The following is a 24,713-nucleotide window of genomic DNA, read 5'->3' on the forward strand; positions in this document are numbered from 1 at the left end:
GGCACGCCCGGATGCGGCACCCCCCAGCCCTGCAGACCCAGCGAGGCGGAGTACGGGGCGGGAGCCTCCGCGGTAAGGAACACGTAACCCGAGGTGGGACTTACCACGGGCGCGCCGGCCAATCGTGGCGCAGTATGCAGATGACCCCCCTTCTCCTCCGGACTCTCGGCCCCGCCTGGGCAGCAGCAGAACAGGCTGGACTCTTACCCCTTGCAAGGCTCTTACCCCGGGGGAGGGGACCTGATAGTGCTCTAACCCCAGTTATTGGGGGGGGGAGACCTGGCAGTGCCCCTTGCAAAACTCTTACCCCGGGGGTGCGGGGGACTGACCCTACAGTGCCAGCTGCTCTAAGCGGGGGGAGGGGGAAGAGACCTGGCAGTGCCAGCTGCTCTAACCCCAGCTCTTAGGGGCAGAGCCGGCAGTGCCTGCTGCTCTAACTCCGGATGGGGGGGGCAGACCTGGCAGTGCCTGCTGCTCTTACCCCGGCTCAAGCCAAGCCCATCCCTTCTTCTTGCAGGTAGGTAATCTAACATCCCAGATCCTGGGCGGTCCCAGCATCTCTTTCCTTCCTTGTCTTCAAGGGAGAGCAGCCCAGAGTGTAGCAGGCCCAGAACAGCCAAACAAGTGGGGTTTGGGGTGCAGGCAGAAGGCAACAATTTTAAGCTCATTGAGGACTGAGTTGTATGGATGACGCGGGTTAAAAAAAACGTGTGAATGCGTGTGCTGGTCAGGACTAGCTTTTTTTCTTTCTGCTAAGAGCTGTGTGAGTTTGGAATTACCAGGGCTCCTGGGCTGCATAAAGAGGCAGTGCCCAGTAAAAATAAGGCAGGATGTTCCCTGAGTCTTCAATTCCCCGTAACAACCGGGCAGACTGAAAGCATCCGAAGGGGTCTGCCAACCCAAGAGCCAATAGAAGAAGAGCGGGACCTTTTGAACCAAGTGTGGTCAGTTGCCCCACATGACAGCTGGGAAGTCCATTTGGCAAAGCTGCTGGCTCAGCAGGGAGCGAAGGTCGGAGATAAATAACAGGGGGGGGCATGGGGAGAGCCTGAGCAAAGGGTGAGATTCTGAAGCAGCAAAGGGTCAGGCAAGAGAAGGGAGTCTCAGCCCCCCTTCTGGGCAACCCACTCCTGCCCCCTCCCTGGTTCCCAGTTGCCCCCCACCGAATGATCCCACTGGAGCCCCAGTTCTCCCCTGCAGGGGATCTGCTCCCCCCACTGTATTCTACCCTCCTGAAGGACCCAGGCGTCCGGGGCAGGCACCCATTCATTGCAAGCGGCTTCCCTTACCTGGGCTGCCCCAGTCCCCTCTGGGACAGGCCCATACTCCATGCTGTGGAAGAGATCACACACTGGTGGGGCCGCCCCACGGCTGCTTGCGGCTGCTGAGCCAGCCATAGGCACGCACTGACTCCCTAGGAACTCTCCCTGGCTGGCTCAATACACTCAACCCAGCCTCCTGGAGCGCCACTTCCGGCCTCCCAACGACGATAGAGACTAGTAGCTGAAGAGGAGAGACAGGGTAGCATCACAGGGGAAAATCATAGAGAAGAGGCGGGAAAGCAGACTTAAAAAGCACTAGACTGATAATTCCAATGTTTTAGAAAAAGAGTTGTTACTGCAAACTACATGAAACACAATTGTTAACTGGTGTTGAGCAATTGACAAAAGTCTCAGCCTGAGACCTAAGCACCAACTAGGAATCAACGCAGTATTTTATATAAATATGGGCGATGTGTATGTATGTTACATGTATGTATATATACACACATACACACCTTTATTTATTTATTTATTAGTAGAATTTATATCCTGCCTTTCCACTCCAGAAAGGAGCACTCAAGGCAGCTCCTTGATATATTGGCAACCTTCAGGCTCGAAAGACTCTGGTATCGCGCTCTGAATGGTGGTTCTGGAATAGCATCTAGTGTGGCTGAAAAGGCCAATTCGGGAGTGACAATCCCTTCCACACCGGGAGCAAGTGCAGTCTGTCCCTGGTCTGTCTCCCTGGCTATGGGCCTTCCTTCTTTGCCTCTTAGCCTCAGACTGTTGGCCAAGTGTCTCTTCAAACTGGGAAAGGCCATGCTGCACAGCCTGCCTCTAAGCGGGCCGCTCAGAGGCCAGGGTTTCCCACCTGTTGAGGTCCACTCCTAAGGCCTTCAGATCCCTCTTGCAGATGTCCTTGTATTGCAGCTGTGGTCTACCTGTAGGGCACTTTCCCTGCACAAGTTCTCCATTGAGGAGATCCTTTGGGATCTGGCCATCATCCATTCTCACGACATGACCGAGCCAACGCAGGCGTCTCTGTTTCAGCAGTGCATACATGCTAGGGATTCCAGCACGTTCCAGGACTGTGTTGTTTGGAACTTTGTCCTGCCGGGTGATGCTGAGGATGTGTCGGAGGCAGCGCATGTGGAAAGCATTCAGTTTCCTTTCCTGTTGTGAACGAAGAGTCCATGACTCGCTGCAGTACAGAAGTGTACTCAAGATGCAAGCTCTGTAGACCTGGATTTTGGTATGTTCTGTCAGCTTCTTGTTGGACCAGACTCTCTTTGTGAGTCTGGAAAACGTGGTAGCTGCTTTACTGATGCATTTGTTTAGCTTGGTATCGAGAGAAAGAGTGTCGGAGATCGTTGAGCCAAGGTACACCAAGTCATGGACAACCTTCAGTTCATGCGCAGATTGTAATGCAGGGAGGTGAGTCCACATCCTGAACCATGACCTGTGTTTTCTTCAGGCTGATCGTCAGTCCAAAATCTTGGCAGGCCTTGCTAAAACGAATCATGAGCTGCTGGAGATCTTTGGCAGAGTGGGTAGTGACAGCTGCATCTTAGGCAAAGAGGAAGTCATGCAGATGTTTCAGCTGGATTTTGGACTTTGCTCTCAGTCTGGAGAAGTTGAAGAGCTTTCCGTATGATCTGGTTCGGAGATAGATGCCTTCTGTTGCAGTTCCAAAGGCATGCTTCAGCAGGACAGCAAAGAAAATCCGAAACAAGGTTGGTGCAAGAACACAGCCCTGCTTCACTCTGCCTCGGATGTCAAAGGGGTCTGATGTGGAACCATCAAAGACAACAGTGCCCTTCATGTCCTTGTGGAAAGACCTGATGAAGCTGAGGAGCCTGGGTGGACATCCGATCTTGAGGAGAATCTTGAAGAGTCCATGGTCTTCTCATGGATTGAGAACTGGTTGGAGGCCAGGAAGCAGAGAGTGGGTGTCAATGGGCAATTTTCACAATGGAGAGAGGTGAAAAGCGGTGTGCCCCAAGGATCTGTCCTGGGACCGGTGCTTTTCAACCTCTTCATAAATGACCTGGAGACAGGGTTGAGCAGTGAAGTGGCTAAGTTTGCAGACGACACCAAACTTTTCCGAGTGGTGAAGACCAGAAGTGATTGTGAGGAGCTCCAGAAGGATCTCTCCAGTCTGGCAAAATGGGCAGCAAAATGGCAGATGCGCTTCAATGTCAGTAAGTGTAAGGTCATGCACATTGGGGCAAAAAATCAAAACTTTAGATATAAGCTGATGGGTTCTGAGCTGTCTGTGACAGATCAGGAGAGAGATCTTGGGGTGGTGGTGGACAGGTCGATGAAAGTGTCAACCCAATGTGCGGCGGCAGTGAAGAAGGCCAATTCTATGCTTGGGATCATTAGGAAGGTATTGAGAACAAAACGGCTAGTATTATAATGCCGTTGTACAAATCTATGGTAAGGCCACACCTGGAGTCTTGTGTCCAGTTCTGGTCACCTCATCTCAAAAAAGACATAGTGGAAATGGAAAAGGTGTAAAAGAGAGTGACTAGGATGATTACGGGGCTGGGGCACCTTCCTTATGAGGAAAGGGTACAGCGTTTGGGCCTCTTCAGCCTAGAAAAGAGACGCCTGAGGGGGGACATGATTGAGACATACAAAATTATGCAGGGGATGGACAGCGTGGATAGGGAGATGCTCTTTACACTCTCACATAACACCAGAACCAGGGGACATCCACTAAAATTGAGTGTTGGGAGAGTTAGAACAGACAAGAGAAAATATTTCTTTACTCAGCGTGTGGTCGGTCTGTGGAACTCCTTGCCACAGGATGTGGTGCTGGCGTCTAGCCTAGACGCCTTTAAAAGGGGATTGGACAAGTTTCTGGAGGAAAAATCCATTATGTGGTACAAGCCATGATGTGTATGCGCAACCTCCTGATTTTAGAAATGGGTTATGTCAGAATGCCAGATGCAAGGGAGGGCACCAGGATGAGGTCTCTTGTTATCTGGTGTGCTCCCTGGGGCATTTGGTGGGCCGCTGTGAGATACAGGAAGCTGGACTAGATGGGCCTATGGCCTGATCCAGTGGGGCTGTTCTTATGTTCTTATGAAGAGGCCGTCCCTGCTGACCAGGTCAAAAGCCTTTGTGAGATCTATGAAGGCTATAAAGAGTGGCTGTCGTTTCCTGCATTTCTCCTGCAGCTGTCTAAGGGAGAATACCATATCAGTGGTGAAGCTGTTGGCTCGGAATCCGCGCTGCAAATCTGGATAGACGCTCTCTGCAAGTACCTGGAGCCTCTTTAGTGCAACTCAGGCAAACAGCTTTCCTACAAAGCTAAGGAGAGAGATGCCACTGTAGTTGTTGCAGTCACCTCTGTCGCCTTTGTTCTTGTTCTTTGTTCTTGTGATGATGTTGAGGTACTCCACCTTCTCTCCAGCAGAGGCAGAGGATTTCATGCAGCTCAGTGAGGATGATCTCTTTGCAGCACTTTAGGGCTGATATATGGACTGATTCCTTGATATATATACATCATATATCAGGGGTGTGTATACATATGTGTGTGTATTACATATTGCATACATGTATATTATGTACGTGTGTGTGTGTAATGTAATATTATATATATTATATATCAGGGGTGGGCAAACTTTCAACTTTAGGGATCCTGGACCTTTCACAATTGTATTGAAGAGGGAATTTTGCTGCTGCAATTCTCCCTCCTAAATAATTGTTACAGGATCCCTAAATTGAAAGTTTGCCCACCCCTGGTTAAAGGTATATAACCCACTCTGAGTTTGCCCACTCTGTCCTCCAGTGCATCTGGTCACCAAGGGAAGGAGTCAAGTTTGCTCCAGAAAAGAAAGTGGGAGAGCTTGGGAGTGTAGTACTGTGTGTCAGTCTAGTAGTTCTTTAACTCTAGGGATGGAGTAGGCTCGAGCAAGCAGGGGAACAAACCAACCAGGGGGAAAGAGGGGGAGAAGAGGGGAGGACAAAGGAGTCGAAAAATCCGTGAAGCAACGTTAATTCTTTGACTCAGAAAGGTGAGGTGGGTTGGAATAAAGGAGTGGCATTAAGGAAGGTGAATGGAAACGGGACGAGTCGCCTCCTTTTGGTACGTCTCCCCTCTGACACTTAGGATTCCCCCCGTACTTCTAATGGTTAGTGCTGCTCAGATCTGGAGCGGCTATAGCAACACCGGAAGTTTGGGGTGCTGAGAAGAGACTTGGCTCTTGGCAGGGGCAGTTATAGAATTTTGAGCAGCAGCGGTCAGGGTAAGAGACGCTGCAAGGAGGGGAGTCTTGAGGGGTGTTGGCGTGCGGTTGGATCACTGATAGGTCATGAGATCCAGACTGTGCAATGGTTGCACCAGCACCCCCGTTTGGGTCCCTGCTTAGTCATGTGAGTCTGGGTCAGCTGCAACCTCTCAGCTCAGCCTACCTTGCAAGGTTGTTGTGAACAGTAGGTAAAGGGGAGGACAATGTGCAACGCTGTGAGCTCCTTGGAGTGAGGGCAGGAAAAAAATTGTGGTGAATAATTATTTATTCACTAATAAATTGTAAATAATAACTATTTATAATAATGTATTTATCATAGCTTGCAACACGTGATGAACTTCTCTTTCCTCAATCTGTTCAATCCTCCTTTTAAAGACATGTGGGCCGGGTGCCATTGCCACATCATGTGGCAAGGAGTTCCATAGACTCCAGGTGTCCTCAGAGTGTCTTGTGTGTGTGTGAACCTGTGAGGGTGAGTGTAAGGCAACAAGATCAGGCAAGTTTGCAGAGAGTGGGCTTCATGTGCTGTTGCTATTATAGATTTTAGGGCAGTTTTTTTTATAAATATTCTTAATAAAAATAAATGGAGTTATATTGTAATTGTGACCTTGTCATAACAGGTGCTGTTTCCAAATTTGGCAAGTAAGTGCAGTCCCGTCCCCCCCAAATCCTGTAATCAGTTCAAGGAAAAAGTGTAGTTGGCCAGGACGTGGGACCCCCTGACCCATGGATTCTTTGGGAAGTGAATGGAACTGAGTGAAATCCATGGGGCATTACTTCAAAATATCTTCTTGCTTTGAGACTGTTTTCCTTCCTAGCTTTCCTGATCTGCTGCCCTGTGGAATACATTGTTCCCCTTGTTTGAGAGCTTGGTTTTTCACCCTTGTTTGTATCTTGGGACCTCCGCAGCTTCCCCCAGCCATGGCATCTATAACCGACACGTCCCTCTTATCAGCTGAACTGCAGGGGAATGAGGAAGATGAAGAGTTCCAGCGTCTCCTACTCCAGGTATGCTGCTGGTAAACTTTCTTCTATTTGGGGAGGTGGTTAGGAAATTCAGCTTTGTTGGCAACTGAAATAGATATTCTGGGCTGGGGAGCGGGATCTAGCTGAATAAAGCAAAACAAGAGGGTTGTTAAGAGGCCTGCGAGATGAGGATCACAGTTTTCTTAGAGAGCAGTGGAACTGGCAGGCTGTCTTTATGGAGAAAAAGCACCTTTTCCTATACCCACTGAATCATGTCAGTCATAGGAATCTATTTTCTGCATTTCATGGTACTGCTTGAGCTGGACCTGATTCCCGGCCTCCAGAAAGGTGAGGCAAAGTCTCCTTGTATAGCCCAAGGCTTCAATCTTGACCCATGAATTGAGATTTTTGTTTCTGGTGAGAAAGATAGAATAATGGCCTAAGGGCCCAATCCTATCTTACTTTCCAGTCCTGGTGCAACCACAGTGCAGTCCTGAGGAAAGGGAACAAATGTTCCCTTACCTGGAGGAGGCTTCTGTGACTGTTCCATACTGCAGGATGCAGCACATGCCTTGTTGACACGGCTGCACTAGCACTGGAAAAATGGATAGGGTTTAGCCCTAAGCCTTTCTGAATACAATGGGCTTTCTTCTGAGTAAAATAAATAACCATTTTCAAAAACCTCTACCCATGAGAAATAACTTCCATTGAAACAGGTGGTTTCTGGTGACACGGATGAGACTGAATTTTCTGTCTTTCCCAGGCGACCCAGAAAATCCAGAGTGCAATGCCTGCTGCCGCTGAGTCCAAGCCCATCAGACCATTCCCAGGTAAAGAGCTTCCAGTATGTCAAAAGCACAGAGGCACAATAACCACAGGAGTTCTCAGAAGAGCTGCAAAGAGGGGACAGAGGGTATTGACTCCTGCGCTGTTCAGGGCAAGGCAAAGACGGAGGGAAAGCAAACGTGGTCTGTGGCCTGCAAGGGCAGATTTTCTAATTGCTCCAACCACAAGCACACTTGCCCTGGAAATCCTTACAAGAGGATGTCACGTGACCCAAAGTCTCTGTCCTATTGGTGCAAAAAGGTTCTCTTGGCTGGTGTGACCTGCAGTTCCTTTGGTTCGAGCTGGGTAAGGGTGGTGTACTGACCGACATCCACCAGAGCACCACTGTAGGGTTGAGTGCTGCTTCCCAGGTGCCCAGGAATTTGGCTTACTTTGGAGGGGCTGGGACTGCATCACAGTTTTCCTTTTGCCGCCCACGATTGTGTATGGCTGTCTTAATGTCGTATGCTCTCCTTCCCAGGGTTCTGCCTTAAGACCCATACAAGTTCTGGGGAGAAAGTCTTTGTCAACATCTGCAGGTCCCCTCACATCCCCTCCCCTCCTGACCTGACCAACCAAGAGCTGGAGTGTCTCATTGAGTCGGAGAACGCCTCCACCTTCCGGATCCCAATGAGCCTGGGGGAACCCCACGCAGAAGTGGATAAGAGTAAGCTGTTGGCTCTGGGGAGGAGAGGGGAATGGGCTGTTGGCTGTTGGAAGGGCAGGTGTTCCTGCTAGGGATTTGGGAAAGGTGATTTGTTTGTGCATGCTGGGAGAAGAGACATGGATAGGAGTTATAGCTGTCTCCCTGCCTTTCTTGTCCCTCCCATATAGTTGTCTCCCTGCCTTTCTTGCACAGAGAGTGCTTTGCATATTCCCTCTCCACAGAAATGGGAGTCTGCAAATGAATGTAACTTCCTGAAAAATCCCGATTAAAAAGTAAAGTTTCTAGCCCTCATGGTTGAAGAGAAAAGATTGAAAACACATAGACAAGCAACAGGAGGATGTCGTGATTAGAGAGAGAAAACATGGCGACATTTTCAAACAAAGGCCTTCCCATTGAGGAAGAATAACTACACACACTGGCTTTTATTTTTTGCCTTGTTGGCATTACAAGCCTCAAGATCAGCTTAGCCCATCTTTTTCTCTTTCAGGTGGTCTTGGTTGTACTGCATATGATGTTACCATCAACACCAGCTTTTTCAACAAGATGGAGGTGAGTGCTTTTCTTATTTTTGAATGAAAAGTCCTTGGGTCCCAGGTCTGGCTATACCACTAGGGGGCAGTGTGAAAAGAGAACCTTTCATTTCCTAAGCTACCTGAATGTTTCTGCTCTTTGTGGTGCAAGGAGCGGGGAGGGGGACATTTCAACCAGTGCAAGGAGCAGTGGAGAATGATTAGCAATTTCTGTGGTCAAAATGGTGTGGTCACATCTTGATCACTCTCTTCCTCCTCCTTCCTAAATCAAGTACAGGCTGCTACACACTTGTGTACATGCACAGAGGCTTCAGGGCCACTTCCCTTTAATCCTAAACAACTGGGGAATGTGTAATTAAACCACAGCAGTCACATGGATCTTTTCCACTCAGTTCCACCCAAACAGCACCAATTGGGTGGGAAAGATGCAAAGAAGCTGCCCTAATCCAATATTGTCTCCTCTGGCCAGCAGTCGCTCTTTGAGAACCCACATCATTTTGCTCCTTGAGATGGCAAGGATTGAATTTGGGACTCCTGCATGTTCTAGTCCTGAGCTCTGGGCCCCCCTTGCCTGTGCCCTTGGGTCAGCCCTACAGTTGCTAGACACATATACTTTAAATACATATATGCGCACCTGCATTCCTCGAGGGGTGGGATTGCATCACAGGGTCCAACTTCTCCCATTTTTTCTCTTTCTGCATCAAAGAACAACCACTTCCTCAAGGAATTCTTCATCACAGTAGCGTTGGAAGGCTTGTCGGAGAAATATAAGATGGATATCAACAACTCGGGTATGGAAAAACATCTTGGTAGAAAGTCAATTAATCTTTCTTCTGATCAATTCTGGTGCAACATTTTTTCTTCCCAGAGGAATATGCATGAACAAAAATGACCTTAGTTTGGCTGTGGTCAGCTTTATGTTTCCGCCCACTGCTCAAATTATGGGGGAACCCTGGTCTCTTTACCTTTGTGCTTATCCCCAAGGCTACGGTGAGATCCATGATTGGACTAAAATTGGGAAGAGAGGCAGAGGGGCTGGGAAATTCATTAAAGGCTCTCCTATCTCTCCCCCCCCCCCCGTCTTTCACTACTTTCACCCCTTTGGCTCTGACCTCAAAACTGAACTGTGCAACCAAGCTAATGATACTCCTTGTATCCCTTTCCAGAATTCCGGATCCTGAAAAATAGGAAGTTCATGGGCTGCATATCAGAACAGACCATCCGCACAAAATCCAAGCCCTTCATACAGGAGATGGACGGCAGGTATGGGGAAAGAGGGTAGTAATTAGTCTCCATGGAATCTCAGGCTCCCTCCTGTATTGTCCTGATGGACAATATTAAAATCAATGTTTGAGAATCAGATTTAGTGCTGCTTAGTGGACAAATAGATCTAAAAACAAGTCGCATAGTGAGACTTCCCTTTGAGGAGAAGACTTGAATTGTGCATCTTGGCCGTGCCTGGTGAAATGTAAAAGAAAGAGAAGAGAGTTTGGTTGTTGTTTTTTTCTCCCAGTGTGCAAAATTGTTGGTTTACAGAATTTGCTGCTACAGGAAGCTGTGATGCCCACTGGCTTAGTTTGGCTTTAAAAGGAGATTAGATAGAGGGGCCAATTCTATCCAACTTTCCAGTACCAATGCAGCCCTGAGGTAGGGGGGAAATACATTCCCTTACCTTGAGGAGGCCTCTGTGACTGCCCCCCCACCCCACTCAGGTTGCAGTTCATGCCCTATTGGCACAGTTGCATTAGCCCTGGGAAGTTGGATAAGATTAGGCCCAAATTCATGGAGGAGCAGTCTATCAGTGACTATTGGCTATGTGGAACTTCCATGCTTAGGTACAATATACCTTTGGATGACTTTGCTGTGATTAACAGTGGGAAAGGGCCACTGTTCTTGTGCCCTACCTGTGGGCTTCCTGGTTTGCCACTGTGAAAACCAGGAGACTGATCTGACCTTTGCATGGCAGGCAACTGCCATTGGGGAGAGCCTAATACTGCCAGAGGATGTTTGGAATGCAGCAACAGAATCCTGCTATTCCTAGCCCCAATACTGGTAAAGACTAGATACTCGATACACTAGGAAGGGTAAGGGCACTGGAGTGAATTAGAACTTCTTTTTTTTAATAAGAAGGGGGAATGGGAGAACAAGGGGAAGGATGGAGGTTAGTGCGTGCCATTTGAATTGGTAGTCAATGTCAATTATACACTGTTCTACCTGCCTGTTTTACAAGAGGTTATGTTTCCCTCCCCGCAACCCCCAGTAGCCCAGTCAAGAAGCCAACAAGTAACCTTCTGCAGCCACCTGTGTCACAAAGGTATGATGGAACTGAAAAGGGGAGAGCACCAAGTGGGGATGGAGGGGGGTCAGTGTAATGCAGAATGAGGACCAGGGTGTCTGTGCAATAGAAAGATGGGTGTATGATCTAAAACAGTGTTTCTTAGCGTTTGTCCTTCGCCGTACCACTTCACGTGGTCCACCTATTTGAAGTACCACCGGAAGTAACTCGTGATGATACGTATATAAGTCCATGTATTATATGCCGTAAGCTAAATAATAAAAGTTCTGGGTTGAGATGCAACAAGCACCAGTAAAAGGCTCAGGGTGGATAGGGAGGGCTTTTGCGAGTGCAGAAAAGCATGCTTTGGAGCTCTGCCCGCCATGCCTCCTACTGCTGTGCGTTGTGTCGCGTTCCTGCTCTTGCTGCTGGACAGCAGCTGTATGGGGATCCCACGAGTACCACCAGACACCATCTCAAGTACCACTGATGGAGAAACATTCATCTAAAACAAGTCATGTCTAGGAGAAGATTCGGCATTTTTTAGGCCTACAACTGTACCTTTTTGGCACAGAATTTCATGATGATTTGCATTTTGTCATTATTTTTTACCTTTCTATCCCACCTTCCTCCAAGGAACACAATATGCTAGGTTCCCCCCCCCTTTGCCTTCACTGCAACCTGTGCAGTAGGTTAGACTAAGAAATGGCAGGTGATCTGAGATCAACCAATGAGCTTCGTGGTTGACTGGGGATTTGAACTCAGGTCTCCGCAATCAGATGTCGGTGCTCGAACCCCTTCCCTGTGCTGCCTTTCAAATGTTAGGCAGTCCCTAAATGGGGGGTGGGCAAAAGTGTTCGTCTAAGTGTCGCACTACAAAAATTGTATGGCGGACCATAATGTGTACTTCATGTTACAATTGCCATCATAGCTTTGATTTCAGCTCTCAAAGATAGATGGACAACACTCCATTCTCTTGAACAGACATTTGTTCACTTCTTTGGTTGCACTCATTTTTTAATTGGAGGAGTTGTGGAGAAAAAAATAGAAAGTCATCTCCCCCAGCCCCAGTTATGACCAGTTACAACTATAACAATTGACCAAGAATACTCTCCTTACATCATCTGTGCAAGAATGACCGAGAGGCATTCTCAGTGGCTACCCCTTAACTTTGGAGTTTCTTTCCTTCGCCCCCCTCCCCAAATAATTCCCCAGAGCCCTAGGGTGTACCATTTCCAGAAATACTGTAAGATTTTTTTTTTTAATTCAAACTGACCTGTGATGGCCAGGGATAGGGTAGAATGAGCAATAAAGATGGCTGAAGAGCCAGAGTGATGCATTGGTTAGTTAGAGTGATTGCACCTGGGTTCAAATCTGCTGTCCTCCATGAAGCTCCCTGGCTGATCTTGGGCATGTCACCTACTCTCGGCATACTGCCCTCCCCATGTTGGGCATTTGTTTGCAGAGCCAATTTTGAACGCAAGGAGAATTTCTTCCGGTGATTGAAACCTTGTAATCTGCCTTGGAATAGGGTGGGGCAAGCTCTGGTTCTCTTAAAAGAAATAGTCTGCATTTGCTAAATGAATGTGCTGAACTGGAGGTAACAGATGTATTGCTGGCATGGGCCTTAACCCTGACTGAGTTGTTCACGCCTCTTTCAGTGGCTCTGCAAAACAGATCCCACTTGAAGATGAACATACTGCCAGATCAGGCTTTTCCACCACCTCCTGGGACATCCTTGTCCCCCATTTACAGATTGTGCCTGTCTTGCTTGTTCCCCAGCTCTACTGCAGTTCCTGAGTTCATCATTGTTGCTGAGCCATCTAGCAATCACCCTGACCATCTGGTAGCGAGAATCTGCCTCCCCAAAGTGGTAACTCTGCACTCAGTTTATGGGCAGATGTTTTTTGGGTCTTACGTCCCATGGGGTCACTATAATATGTCATTTCTTCCTGTTTTTGCAGAATTCTGTGAGATCACTTGAGTTGGACCTAGGAGAAGACAGAATAGTGTTACGGGGGCATCCCCAGCTCTACTGCTTGGACATCTTCATACCCTACATCATTGTCCCTGAGGACAGCAGTGCCCAGTTCCACAAAAGGACCAAGGTGAGCGGCAAGGATGCATGAGTGTTGCCCTGAAAGTCCATTCCTCCTTTCAAACTACACCCACTACCCAATTTTGTCCAGGGTAAGAACTCAGGTCTGCTTAAATGTTTTGGAGTAGCTTCCTCTTCCTTTCTAAATGTATATCTTACAGGTAAGGTGTTAAGTTTATAGTGTTCTGGCTACGCGATGAGGACAGCAGGCTGTTTTATGGTTGCCTCCCTCAGTCCTGGAGCACGAGAGAAAATGTGGTGAAACGGTCACTCCAGCTCAAGGGAGCCTTATTTGGAGTTGCTCCTCAGCCACTAATTCCATCTCTTTAACTTACTGGCTCCGTTCCAAGTGCACTGGAGTCAGTCGAACAACATGAAAGTGCACTGTGGTGTCTTCGGAGATTCCCGAAGGTGGAACTATTCTTTGACTCTACTGGGAGAATCACTTTGATTAAAGGAGCAACAGCTATGAGGAAATCCAGGAAACACAGGGCCATTGTGGGTGGGTTGGCGTTGCTAGAACAGTTCTTCACCTAGAGATAACTGAGGCAGGTTAATGTACAGATCCATTTAACTGATGACCCGGTTGAAGGCATTTTCTGCATGCCGATGGTCCAATGGGTGCAACTGCTTTGGGTCATCATCCAATCTTCTTCCCATACCATTCTGACATGTCTTTGGTCTTCTCGCTAGTGTGTAACTTGACTGCCTTGCTCGAATCTCTTGGAACTATAATCTTCTCAGGGGCCAGAGGCTTTACTAGGGCGGGGCCTGATGGACATCTCCCCCAGGCGCTACACCAAGGGGGGCATGAAGCTGCCAGCACCACCTCCTCTGGGGAGAACCTAGAAGTGACTGCCTTGCACTGCTTACAGAGGGGGTGCTCATTGCTGTGGCTTGGTGCCCCTGTTCCTTTCTCTGTGGAGGTTCCCCCTTGAAGGGGGTGCCCATTCAAAGGGGAGCCTCTAAAGGAGAAGCAAAGCTGCTAGCACTTCCTCCTCTGCCAGAAATGATGTCACGTGACATTGTGACATCACTCTCCTCAATGCCAGGGCTTCTAGTTACGCCTCCATCAGGGGCAGTATACCTGCTGTGCTCTTTCTGCCTTACTGTAGTCTGGACTGTCTGGGTTTTCTGGTAGTAGGAGAAGGAATGGGGCTGATGTATAGAAATTCCTTCTTTGGGTCCAACTTTGAATTTTGGAGCTTTCCGATCCTCTGGTTCAATGGCCATGCCATTTTCCTTGGAGTATTCATGTGTTTCTTTGGTGCTAAAACTTAGCATTCCCTCTGACTGTACTATAGGGTTCCAGGTAATGACCACCAGGGGGCCTGGATCATCTTTTCTATATGTCTATGATGGCAGATGGCAGAGTATGGCTTGTAGAACAGGATTAGGCCCCTGCTGAATGAACTGCAGATTTTGATTGAAAATCCCCACTCTTGGGTAAAAGCCTAAACGCAGCAGAATTTTAGAATCTGCCATCCATTTTCCTAAATTTTGAAACGATTCTGAGGGACTTGAAACAAAGCTTACAAATCCTGGCTGTTTTGTGTCAAGTTGTGCTTTCAGGTTATGTTGTTCCTATTGAGGATTTTGCAAACTAGTTTCATTTTATTTATTTCTTAATCATGACGCTTCTCCAAGGCATTCAGGGCAGTGTCCTGGATCTCCTCTCCCACACCCCTTTTATCCTTACAATGACCCTTTTTGTGGTAGGTGGATTAGACTGAGAGAGGGCTTACAAGCCATCCATAGCACAATCCTATGCGCACTGACTCTGAAAAAAAGTTTACTTTTCTCCATTGGGTCTTAAACCCAAGTGAACATGCATCGAATTGCAGCCGCAGTGAGCTGTGGGCCAAAATAAGACATCATATGAGAGTTCTGTGATTGGCACTCCTGAACTCTTTCAGAAAGCAGCTGGGGAGTGGGGGAAACTAATCTTGAACAGACTTGTGGAAGGAGTGTGGGTTTTTTTTACTCCCATCCCTCCAATTTTAGTCTGTAACATAAATCCACCGTTTCAACTTGTAAGTTTTTTCATCTGGCTAATAGCAGCTTTGGCAAGGGATGGACCTTTAGGTCAGGGTCATGATACAGTAAAGAGTAAAGTAAAGGGAGTAGAGTAAAGGGTTAGATCTCCCTCTGCCATGCTGCAGCTTGCTCCCCAGCACATTCCCAGCTGCTGCTTTTGAAAAGACACAGAACCCCCATATTATGTCTAGTTGGACCCCAAGTGATGATTTATAACCTGAGCCTCCTTGTCCTTGCTCCTAATCTGAAACTACAGCTTGCTGGCTCACTCTCTGATTCCCCTGATCCTAACGTTACTTGCGCTCAGAAAATTTTGCACCTGGGTAGTCTAAATTCTGCAACTTGCTTGAATGATGCCAAGTGGCAGGTACCGATCCACAGGCTGACAAAGCTTCTCACTTGGTATTATACGATCAGCTTCTGCAACAGTTGCGATTAAAACCCCTCCAACATCCCACTGTTTTTTTTCTTCACAGGTCCTAATTGTGATGATGCCCGTCCAACGCCCTTTGCTGCTGCCTTGAACTCCAAGGAGAAAAATCTGGAGGAATTATTGTCTTGTAGGCTGGGGCGCCGCACACATAGACATGACACTTGCAGTGTGGAAGATGCAGCAAGATAAAGAGTGGGCATTTGGACCCTGGAGTTTAAGAAGGGTGATGGGCTGGATTTAGCTGGGGACTGGGCTGGAACAGGACTGGTCAGGAGAAGCAGGCTCTGTTGCCCTTAGGCTCTATATCCCAGTGCAAGCAGTAAGATGCCTTGGAAGAGATCTAGAACTTGCCTCCCATGCCTCCTCCCACGACTTGTTTTTTGACTTCTTGTGCATGCACAACAGCTGTCATTCTTTCCGTTTTTTTCTGTTTCTCAGCCCGTATATCCATTTGAACTCTCATCTTTGCTTGCTTCTGCAGTTTAACCCCATTCTCTGTTTGTTTAGAGCTGGCCCTTCCCTTGCTAGGGACCTGGCTCTGTGCCTCCCACCATCTCTGCCTCATGAATGAAAATGGGGAGGGGGGGCCTGCACTGTGAGCCGTCTCTCTGGAGCCCCAAAAGGTAGCAGCAGCATGAGATGAGGATGAAACATTGAGGTCTTGAGATGGCAGAATGGACGGTGTCACTCAAGAGCGTGGTGGAGAGTGCTAGTTTCTGACTGCTTCCCTGTTGTTACAAACTCCCTACAAGTAGAAAACTAACAAGCAGGGACTGGGCTGTGCTTGAACATCTTTCCCCTGATAGTTTTTTTACTTGTGGAAGTTTTCAAAAATGGCATCCTCATCAGTTTGAAGTGGTACAGTCCATTCTACCACCTCAGGAAGGACTATGCCACTTCATTCTGGAGGCCTGCTAGCCTGATCATCACTCCCTTCTTTGCAGAGAGAGTCACTTGGAGATGGTCGTCTTTCCAGGTGATCCTAAGGGTGCAGCCGTTTTTCTGAGCTCTCCTGCCGTGAGCCAATCATTTCTAACTTTACATAAACCAGGAATGTGGTTCCTTCTCTCATACTGTGGTATGTGTTGAAGGGAAGCACTGCTCATAGATCTCTCAGAAAGACATGCTCAGCCAACTTCTCTCCCTTCTCCTTTACCCGCTCTATTTCTGGCTAGACTCATTTAGGGACTCATAAGCAAAGGTGCCCCCTGTCCTAATAAATGGGCTGCCCTATTTTTGATGTTTTTCAGAGTAATCCGGGCACGCAGTGTCCAAAATACTTTGCAACTTCATGATGACTCCCAAGGCAGTTGTAAAAGCCTCATTCCTAGAAAGGTTTCAGTTCAAGCCCCCTGTGGAATCCAGAATTTTCTCTGGGCAGATGCACAAAAGTTTCTAGCTCTCATGGTTCTAAAGAGAAATGAACCTACCCCTGATTTAGGGTGCCAGAATTGGCTGATAAATTAGAGTGAGCCTCAGGCCAGAGCATCTCTTGGGAAAGGGAGAGAAGGGGGATTTGTATCCTGTGTTCATTTCTGTCCATTTTGGCAACTTCTTGCCTTTTATTATTTTTTGCTGCTGTTTTAAATGAGTCATAAGTTGCTTTAAGGGGAGGACCTGGTACACCATTTCTTTAAGTCTCACCTCCTCTGCCCACACATTCCCACCTTATGTATAGGTGGGTTCTGAAGCAAAGAGCCAGCTCACAGTTGTCACTGACAGATTTTTGCACCATCCTACTTAACCCTCTTCTGTCTGGCCCCCCCGGGGGGGGGGGAGATGAGTAAGAGAAGGGGCTGAGTTCTCATCCTGCTGGGAATTGGGGGGGGGGCCGATGCTTCTCTTTTCTGTCCTGTGTTCTCAGCTTCTGGGAAAAAGGGAGCTGTGTAATGCAGAGTTGCTTGTATGCCATTTTGTTGCAGTTGCCATCCAATAAAATGTTTCATTGCTTTGGTTTCCCTATATATAGGCTCTGAATTTTTTTTTTCAAAGTTCCTAGTCCTTATGGTTCTAGAAAGAAACCTGAAGCACCCACACAGTTACAGTGTGTTAGATTGGGTTTAGAAATCAAAGAGATTTGGGGCAACGTTTCGGAAATGGCCCTGGCCATTTGCATTCCCACATGAATAACTGAAAGCAGTGTATAGCCTGGTGCTGAGGGCAAAATGATGCCCCGGAAGTGACATCACTATCAGTGGTGTAGCTAAGGCATCTGCTACCTGCGGTCAAAGATGATTGTATAGGCCCGCCCGTGATGAAATCAAATTTAATTTTGGTAAATAAATAAAATACTTTTGGGTTAATTGGCCATAACTTTTGATAGAATACAGATACTCCAGTGCGGTTTGTTTCATTGCATTCAACATTAAACTACCTTTCAAATGATATATAACATGATGGTATTATTCGTACATACCAAGGTTTTCATAATTTTGACCATGGGTGTCAAGCTCAGTTTGTTGCCCCTCTAAAGCTTGTTGCATAGTGCAGTTGCCACCCCCTTAGCTACGCCACCGACTGGCAGACCCTGCCCAACCATTCTTGGCCTGAGCAGAGATTTGCACCTAAATGCCTTTACACAGAAGACAATCACTGTTAGATCTAGCTTTTCCATCAATCTAATTTCTCTGGCAGGCTGAAGACATGTCGGAGTGGCAAGGGCACAGCAAAGCACAGGACGAGTGAAGGATCAGGCCCTTTAATGTGATAAGCTATTCACACTGTAGAACTGGCCCAGTGGTGGAATTTGCACAGGGCCGGATACATTTTATTTATTTAGAACACTCTATACCCTGTGCTTCCTAATTCAACAGGAAAGCCCGAAAGAGCTAGCAGCATCAAAAGTAAACCGCCAAAAGCAACATCAATTTGAATCAATAAAGAGCAAAGCAACGGAGCAGCAGCGTAACATTTGGCAGCCAGATTGAGAGAAGAAAAAGTCCCATTAAAGGCCCAATGGAACAGAAAAAGTCCAACTCCCCTTTGCAACACCAGTGCAGAAGAAGCCATCCTAACAGAGGAGGCACCTGCAAAGGTATCTCTGACGGGGACAATGCCTGCATCAGAGCTTTCCTTGCTAACCTTCTGAGCCAGGTAGATTTGTGGAAGGAGGGATGGTCCTTCAAATATTTAGGGGTCAAAGCGTTTGGGGCTTTATAGGTCAATGCCAGCACTTGGATTATGCCTGAAAAGGCTCAGGCAGCCAAGGAAGGTGCTAAATAAGTCTGTTGTGGTCACAACCTCTTGTGCCTGTCAAGCCTGGCGTTTGTGTTCTGTGCCAGTTTCAGAACCAGTGTCATGGGTAGCCCCTGTGTTGCAATGGGCAACTATACCCAGGACTGACTGAACCAAGGGAGGGCACAGCTAGAAAGCACACCAGCCTTGGGCAGCTGAAGGCACTACAGGCCATGGCTGTCACTTGCGCATCCAGCTGCAGAGCTAGGGCCAAAAATGCCCCCAAACTTGAGCCTTGGAGTGCAACCCCTGCCCAGACCAAGTTGACAATTCCATTTCTAGGCCAGATCTCCTCACTAGTGGCACTTCTGTCTTCTCTAGATATAACACCAGTGTTTTAGCCCTCATCCAGCCCATCACCAGACATGGAGTCAGCATTTCCACATCCTCCTTCTGGAGAACAGCTTTCAAAAAGTAGTGTTGGCAAACCCCTGCACATGCCTGGTCTTGTCTGATCTCAGAAGCTAAGCAGGGTCAGGCCTGGTTAGTACTTGGATGGGAGACCACCTAGGAATACCGGGTGCTGTAGGCTTATACCATAGTCTTTCCAGACTGAAGGTTGCCAGCCATTCAGCACCTTGGCTGTAGCTCTGTAGTGTCTGTCCCTCAAGGTTCTGTTACGCTTCCCATGCTTTTTAACATCCACCTCCACTGAGTGGAGTGATTGTGGTGGGGTGTCATTCAAATATGGATGACACCCAGCTCTGCCCCTCCTTTCCACAGCTTTAGTCAAGGAGAGGGTGGATTTATAATTTGCTGTGATTATTCTTAGCGTCAAGCATTTATCTTGTGTGTATCTTTACTGCCATGCTCTTTTTAAATCGTTTTAGCTGTTTGTTTTACACTGCCTTTGTTTTTAAACTGCTTCATTATTTCAACTCTTGTGAGCCACCCTAGTGGCCATCATAGGGCAGAGGGGCAGGATAGAATTTTTTTTTAAACTACCAACACAATCCTACTGTTACCCTGCACATGCCCGATCTCGTCTGATCTCAGAAGCTAAGCAGGGTCAGGCCTGGTTAGTACTTGGATGGGAGACCGCCTTGGAATACCAGATGCTGTAGGCTTATACCATAGTCTTTTGAGACTGAAGGTTGCCAACCATTATTAACACAATCCTATGCAGATGTACTCAGAAATAAGCCTCATTGTATTCAATAGGGCTTACTCCCAAGGAAATCGTGTATAGGATTGCAGCCTAAATATTGTATTCTGGGTCTGGATGTGTGTGTGTGTGTTCACAGGCTTCAGATGAGCACTGCAGCCTAGGGCAGGGGTGTCAAACATAAGACCCATGGGTCTTGATGTGCCCTCCAGAAGTGCTTTAGCCAGTCCTCATGATACTTGGACTCTTCAAGCACTGCCCTTTCAGCAGCAGCACTTCTGCCAAGACTCTGGGAAGGGAGAGACAAAGGGAAGCCTCAGAAGGCAAGGAGTAGACCAAGAGGGGGAGAGAAGGAAATGCTGCAGATGTGCTGGGAGAGCCCAATTATCACACGAGCCACCCTGTCAGCAGTGCTGCTTCTGCCGAGATGCCACTTCACAGACCACCTCTCGGCTGCTGAGCTGTGAAGTGGCACCTCAGCAGAAGCAGCACTGCTGAGAGGGTGGCCTGCATGATTATTGGTCTCTCCCATATCTTGAAAATATGATCAAGATTTGCACATTTTTTCCCCTGTCATTTGCAGCTAACAAGTTTTTTTTTTTTTATCTGAGAACAAAGTGCTTATTTCTGGCCATCTGGCTTAATGGCCTTCTTCCTGCTTAATGATGTCACTTCCAGCCCTCTGCAGGAACCATGAAATCTATTTGGCCCACTATATGAAACGGGTTTGACACCCCTGGCCTCACAGAGCAGAGTCCCCCCTGCTTGTAGAGAGACTTGTGGCACCAGAAGCTGACTGTTGGAAGCCCTGGCTTGATCTTTTAACTGGCGAGGCTGGGGATTGTGCAAACCCTGAGCTACGGACTCTTCCTGCCAGCCTTCCCTTCATTCACTCTAAATCTGGAAGTTTCTGCTATACACTCAGACACAAGCTCTTCTTCCTCTGTTCCTTGTGCTCTCCCCCCCCTGAACAGCCTGTTCCACAAGCACATGTCCATCATTGCCACCCCCGCCAGCTCCCCCCTCGCTCCTTCTGTCTCTCTCGTTTTCTTCATGCAACCTGTTCTCTCTCACATCAACTGTATTGGAGGAGAAAAAGAGAGAGATGAGGGAACTAGTATAGCTGGAGTTTACTACATGATGCACTTTTATCCTTCAAGGTCTCTGGCATGGACCTTGTTACTAGGAAGCGCTATGGCCAAGTGTCCTGAGCGGAGCACCTTTGTGGTCATGTGGGCTACGCTCCAGAACACAACAATTGCCCTTCTGAGTCTGCCCTGCAGTATTTGAGGCGTTGAGCACCTGTAGTGAAACACCCCACACTGTCCAGTAGGGTTGCACCATATAGCACACTCTGTGCAGGTCAGATATGGGTGGAGAAAGGGGCCATGGTGAGGTCAGCAGTGGGGAGTACCAATATTAATTCTCTCGCCGTAACAGTGCGGCCTCTGAACACAAGCACCGTGAGACGTGTGACACAGTAGCAGGGCTGGGAGCACCAACTCTTGCAGCGCCATTGAAGCGAGGAGACTGCAAACATAAACTGCACTTGGAGATTGCTTGGCTGAAAGCAAAGGGTTTGGCTCAAGCCCTTAATTCTCATCCCCTACAGAAATTAACTTTCAGTTCCTGTACTGGTTTATTTTTTTACCCTTGTAGTACATTTAAATTGTCATCACTTCCCATTGCCATTATTGCCCACAGTGATGTCACATTATAGCCCCACCTGATTGGTTACATCCCCAATGGCTGATGAGTGGTTCTTTTTTTTTTTTTTACGGTTTCTTATTGGAAGTTGCTCAGGGCAGAGACCTGTAATATGGTACTGTGAAAACCAGCATAGATTTATTGCCATTTTATGATATAAGTCTTTCCAGTGGCGTCACTTGCACAGGAGGCAAGCACATCACCCCCTATGATAGACCTCCTCCCATGTAGTGGGCAGAGCAATGCCCCATAGGTGGGTGTGGTGATGTACCATTTCTCCACCTGCTGGTTTTTTGGCTATAACTTTCGACAGAGATATTTCAACGTGGTTTGTTCCATTGCATTCTGCATGACATTATGTATCGATTGATTCATAACATGATGGTATTATTTGAAAACAGCAAGATTTAAAAATTTTTTGGCTTGTAATGATATCACACCCTTGTGTGTGTGTGTCACCTGGTGCGGCCCACCCACCCCCCAGCAATGCTACTGGGTCTTTCTCCCCACTTTCAGACAATTATGGATGCAAAATGGCAACAAATAAAGCCCAGAGCTCAAATAGATTGCAGGATGCTGGGCTGGTAGCACCTCTGCGGTTGGGCCGGAACCTAGGGTTGGTCAGCATATACATGCTATACCCACGACCCATGTGTGAATGAGCCACTGCAAATATAACAGGAACAATGTCCATATCTCTTTCAAACACCCCAATTAGTTTGCTTTTCAATGAATTCAATTCACACATTCAGTTGTCAGATATTGAGTGCAGAGAAATCAGGTGTTTGTACGTGCATGTGTGAATCAGGTCTAAGGCTTTCTAACCACCACCTCCTGTTCTGGGCTGGTCATCTCCATCCTTAGCAGGAATTAACTGGCTGGCACAAGAATTCTTGTCAATGTGGATAAATTTCTGTTTTAATCATAACCCCTCATTCATTCTCACCCTGAACAGCGATCCTTGCAAATTAGCAAGCAGGGGAAGGGGTGATGATTTAGCCTTTGAAAAATATCAGAGAACCTGCCCCCCCCCATATGCTGTCCTCTGCTGATACTGCTTCCACTGTGAATATTTTTGCATCTGATTAACACACACACACACACACCACACATTGTGCACTGTGGGGAATTTTCTTTACCATGCTGTGAAATCTGTTAATTGCTGCTTGGCAGAGAGTCCTGGGATGTTTGGAGAAAGCAGAGGGCTGGGAATGGGGAGAGTTAGGGGTTCTTTTTCAGGCAATGGCATTGATTACTTAATCTGGCATTTCCCTCTCCACGAAGGTGGAAAGAACAAGGGAAGAGAGAAAAATACGATGTACGGATTTTGTAATGCTGTGTTTCTTGTGTTGCTTGTCAATCGCAAGCATATTGCTTCCCTATTTGGGAAAGGGGAGATGTGGGGCAGAACACACATCTTCAGCTGTGCATATGCTACATGGCCCAATCCTATCCGGGCCTTACACTGACGGAACTTGTGTTGGTGCAGCAGTGTTCCAGGCAAGGACTGGGGTGGGGGTCAGGACCAGCTCGGGTGGTCAAGGGTGGGATGTTAGCTGCAGTGGCAACAATGATATTCTATGTCCCTGGCCAGAGTTTGAGTTGCCCCCTTGGACCCACTTGGATTTATGCCAGCTAAAGTGCCGGCACAGATCCAAGCGGGCACACTGGAGATAAGGTAGCAGACGAGTCGCTGAGTATATTACCCCGTCACTGCCTGGTCCCCTGGAAGTAGAGGCTGGGCCAGCACTACTTCATGCTCTGGACTGACCCTGGACAGGATTGGGCTGCTATTTATTTATTTATACAGGTATTTATATACCGCCTTTCTTTGATCATCAGATTTCTCCTCAGACTTTAATCCAAGGCGGTTTACATAGGCAGGCTGTTCGAAACCCCCGTAGGGATTTTTACAATTGACTAGTTCTCGTCTTTCATAGAACTCCTCATTCCAGCTGGATTCCTTCCCGGTCTGACCTCTCTCTGGCCCTTCGCCTCCCACGCTCCACTTGACGGCAACTCCTCTCTGCCACCGAGGGTCAGCTCATCAGTATATCAGCGTGTCGTCAGTTCTCGGGTACTTCCGGTTGTTTCGAACTGGCAGCCTCAGATCTTCAGGCATACAAGGCGGCAGCTCTACCAACTGAGCCAGACCTCCTGCCTCCTGTTAGTCACATGGGTGATCCCACTCAGTCAGGGATGTGTCCATGAATAGGCCAATATCATACTGCTACATTGGACAGAATGACATCACCACCTGTCACAAAGTCAAAGCTGGGCCAGCCCCACCAGTGCAACTTGGTTACGTGATGACCTCGCTGGGGGCAAGCGAGGGCAGCGCATTTTCACAAGGAGCGCTGAACATGGTTCAGACTGAGAAGTCTTTTTGACGTTACTGAAAACATTTGCGAAGCCTGTTTCAATTCGGCTCTGATATCTATATCTACGTTATCTCTAAATATACATACACCCGCACTTAAAATTAAAGCGCAGTGTGAAGTTACACCACAGATAAAACATATTTAGGGAGACTGCAGTTATGACTGGAGGAATGCTCGAATGGCAAAAATAAGTTCTTTTAAATATTCTCAGTTCACAAACACCAATGCATTCCCCCCCCCCAACAACAGCAGGTTATTGCCAATTTATTCCGTTACATCACCGTCTGCGGACTTTATACAGCCATTGGTTGATATCCAGCATTTCCTCTCCCAGTGAGATCACACTGCTCACAGCACTTCCGTGTGCCCTTCCTGCTGGGCTGTCAAGAACTAGGACAACAGGAGGAAGAGGGACAGGTAACCCAATCCTATCCTCCACTCCGCAGAGGGATGCAGCAGCTCCGACACAGCCTCCGCTGTCTCCTATGCAGGAAACAAGGCTGCCATTGGGCACCTCATTCCCTTGCCCTAGGTAAGCCCCAGCATCCACAATGGGGCTGCTTTGCGCCAGGGAAATAGCCAGTGCAAATCTGACCAGCCCCATGTTGGGAAATCAGGCATGAGAAGGGGAATAGGATATGGTGGAGGCCTCTCCCGCTACGCCCGCCCCTCCTTTATCCACCCCTCCCTGCCCTTCCCCACCCCGTCACACCCTCTCCTCACCTCCAGTTCATTCTCCCTCTGCTACTCCACCAACTCGCTACTCCACCTTACCTTCTCTGGTGGGTGTAGGCTTTTGATTGGCGCCGTCTCATGGTGCAGGCTTTTGTGCCGGTATCATGAGCCCCAGCGCTGCTGCAACATGCCTAACAGTTTGCAACAGTGTGCCTGTTCATCCCGTTGGAGGAGGCCAGCATATAATTGTGCCGTAAGG

The 24,713-nt window shown here is 47.9% G+C and overlaps 1 protein-coding gene across 1 annotated transcript; it reads left to right on the forward strand.

Moving 5' to 3' along the window:
- The first annotated feature begins 451 nt into the window (after positions 1–451).
- PIH1D1 (PIH1 domain containing 1) lies at positions 452–16,159 on the forward strand. Its single transcript, XM_066627315.1, has 11 exons — positions 452–517; positions 6,431–6,529; positions 7,251–7,317; positions 7,794–7,979; positions 8,467–8,528; positions 9,216–9,300; positions 9,676–9,772; positions 10,770–10,823; positions 12,567–12,657; positions 12,749–12,892; positions 15,396–16,159. Exons 2-11 carry the CDS (start codon positions 6,443–6,445, stop codon positions 15,441–15,443), a joined length of 921 nt encoding a protein of 306 aa, XP_066483412.1. The 5' UTR covers positions 452–517; positions 6,431–6,442; the 3' UTR covers positions 15,444–16,159.
- The last annotated feature ends 8,554 nt before the right edge of the window (positions 16,160–24,713 follow it).

This window comes from Tiliqua scincoides, chromosome 5 (assembly GCF_035046505.1).
Source record: "Tiliqua scincoides isolate rTilSci1 chromosome 5, rTilSci1.hap2, whole genome shotgun sequence".
In the NCBI taxonomy this organism is placed as follows: Eukaryota; Metazoa; Chordata; class Lepidosauria; order Squamata; family Scincidae; genus Tiliqua; species Tiliqua scincoides.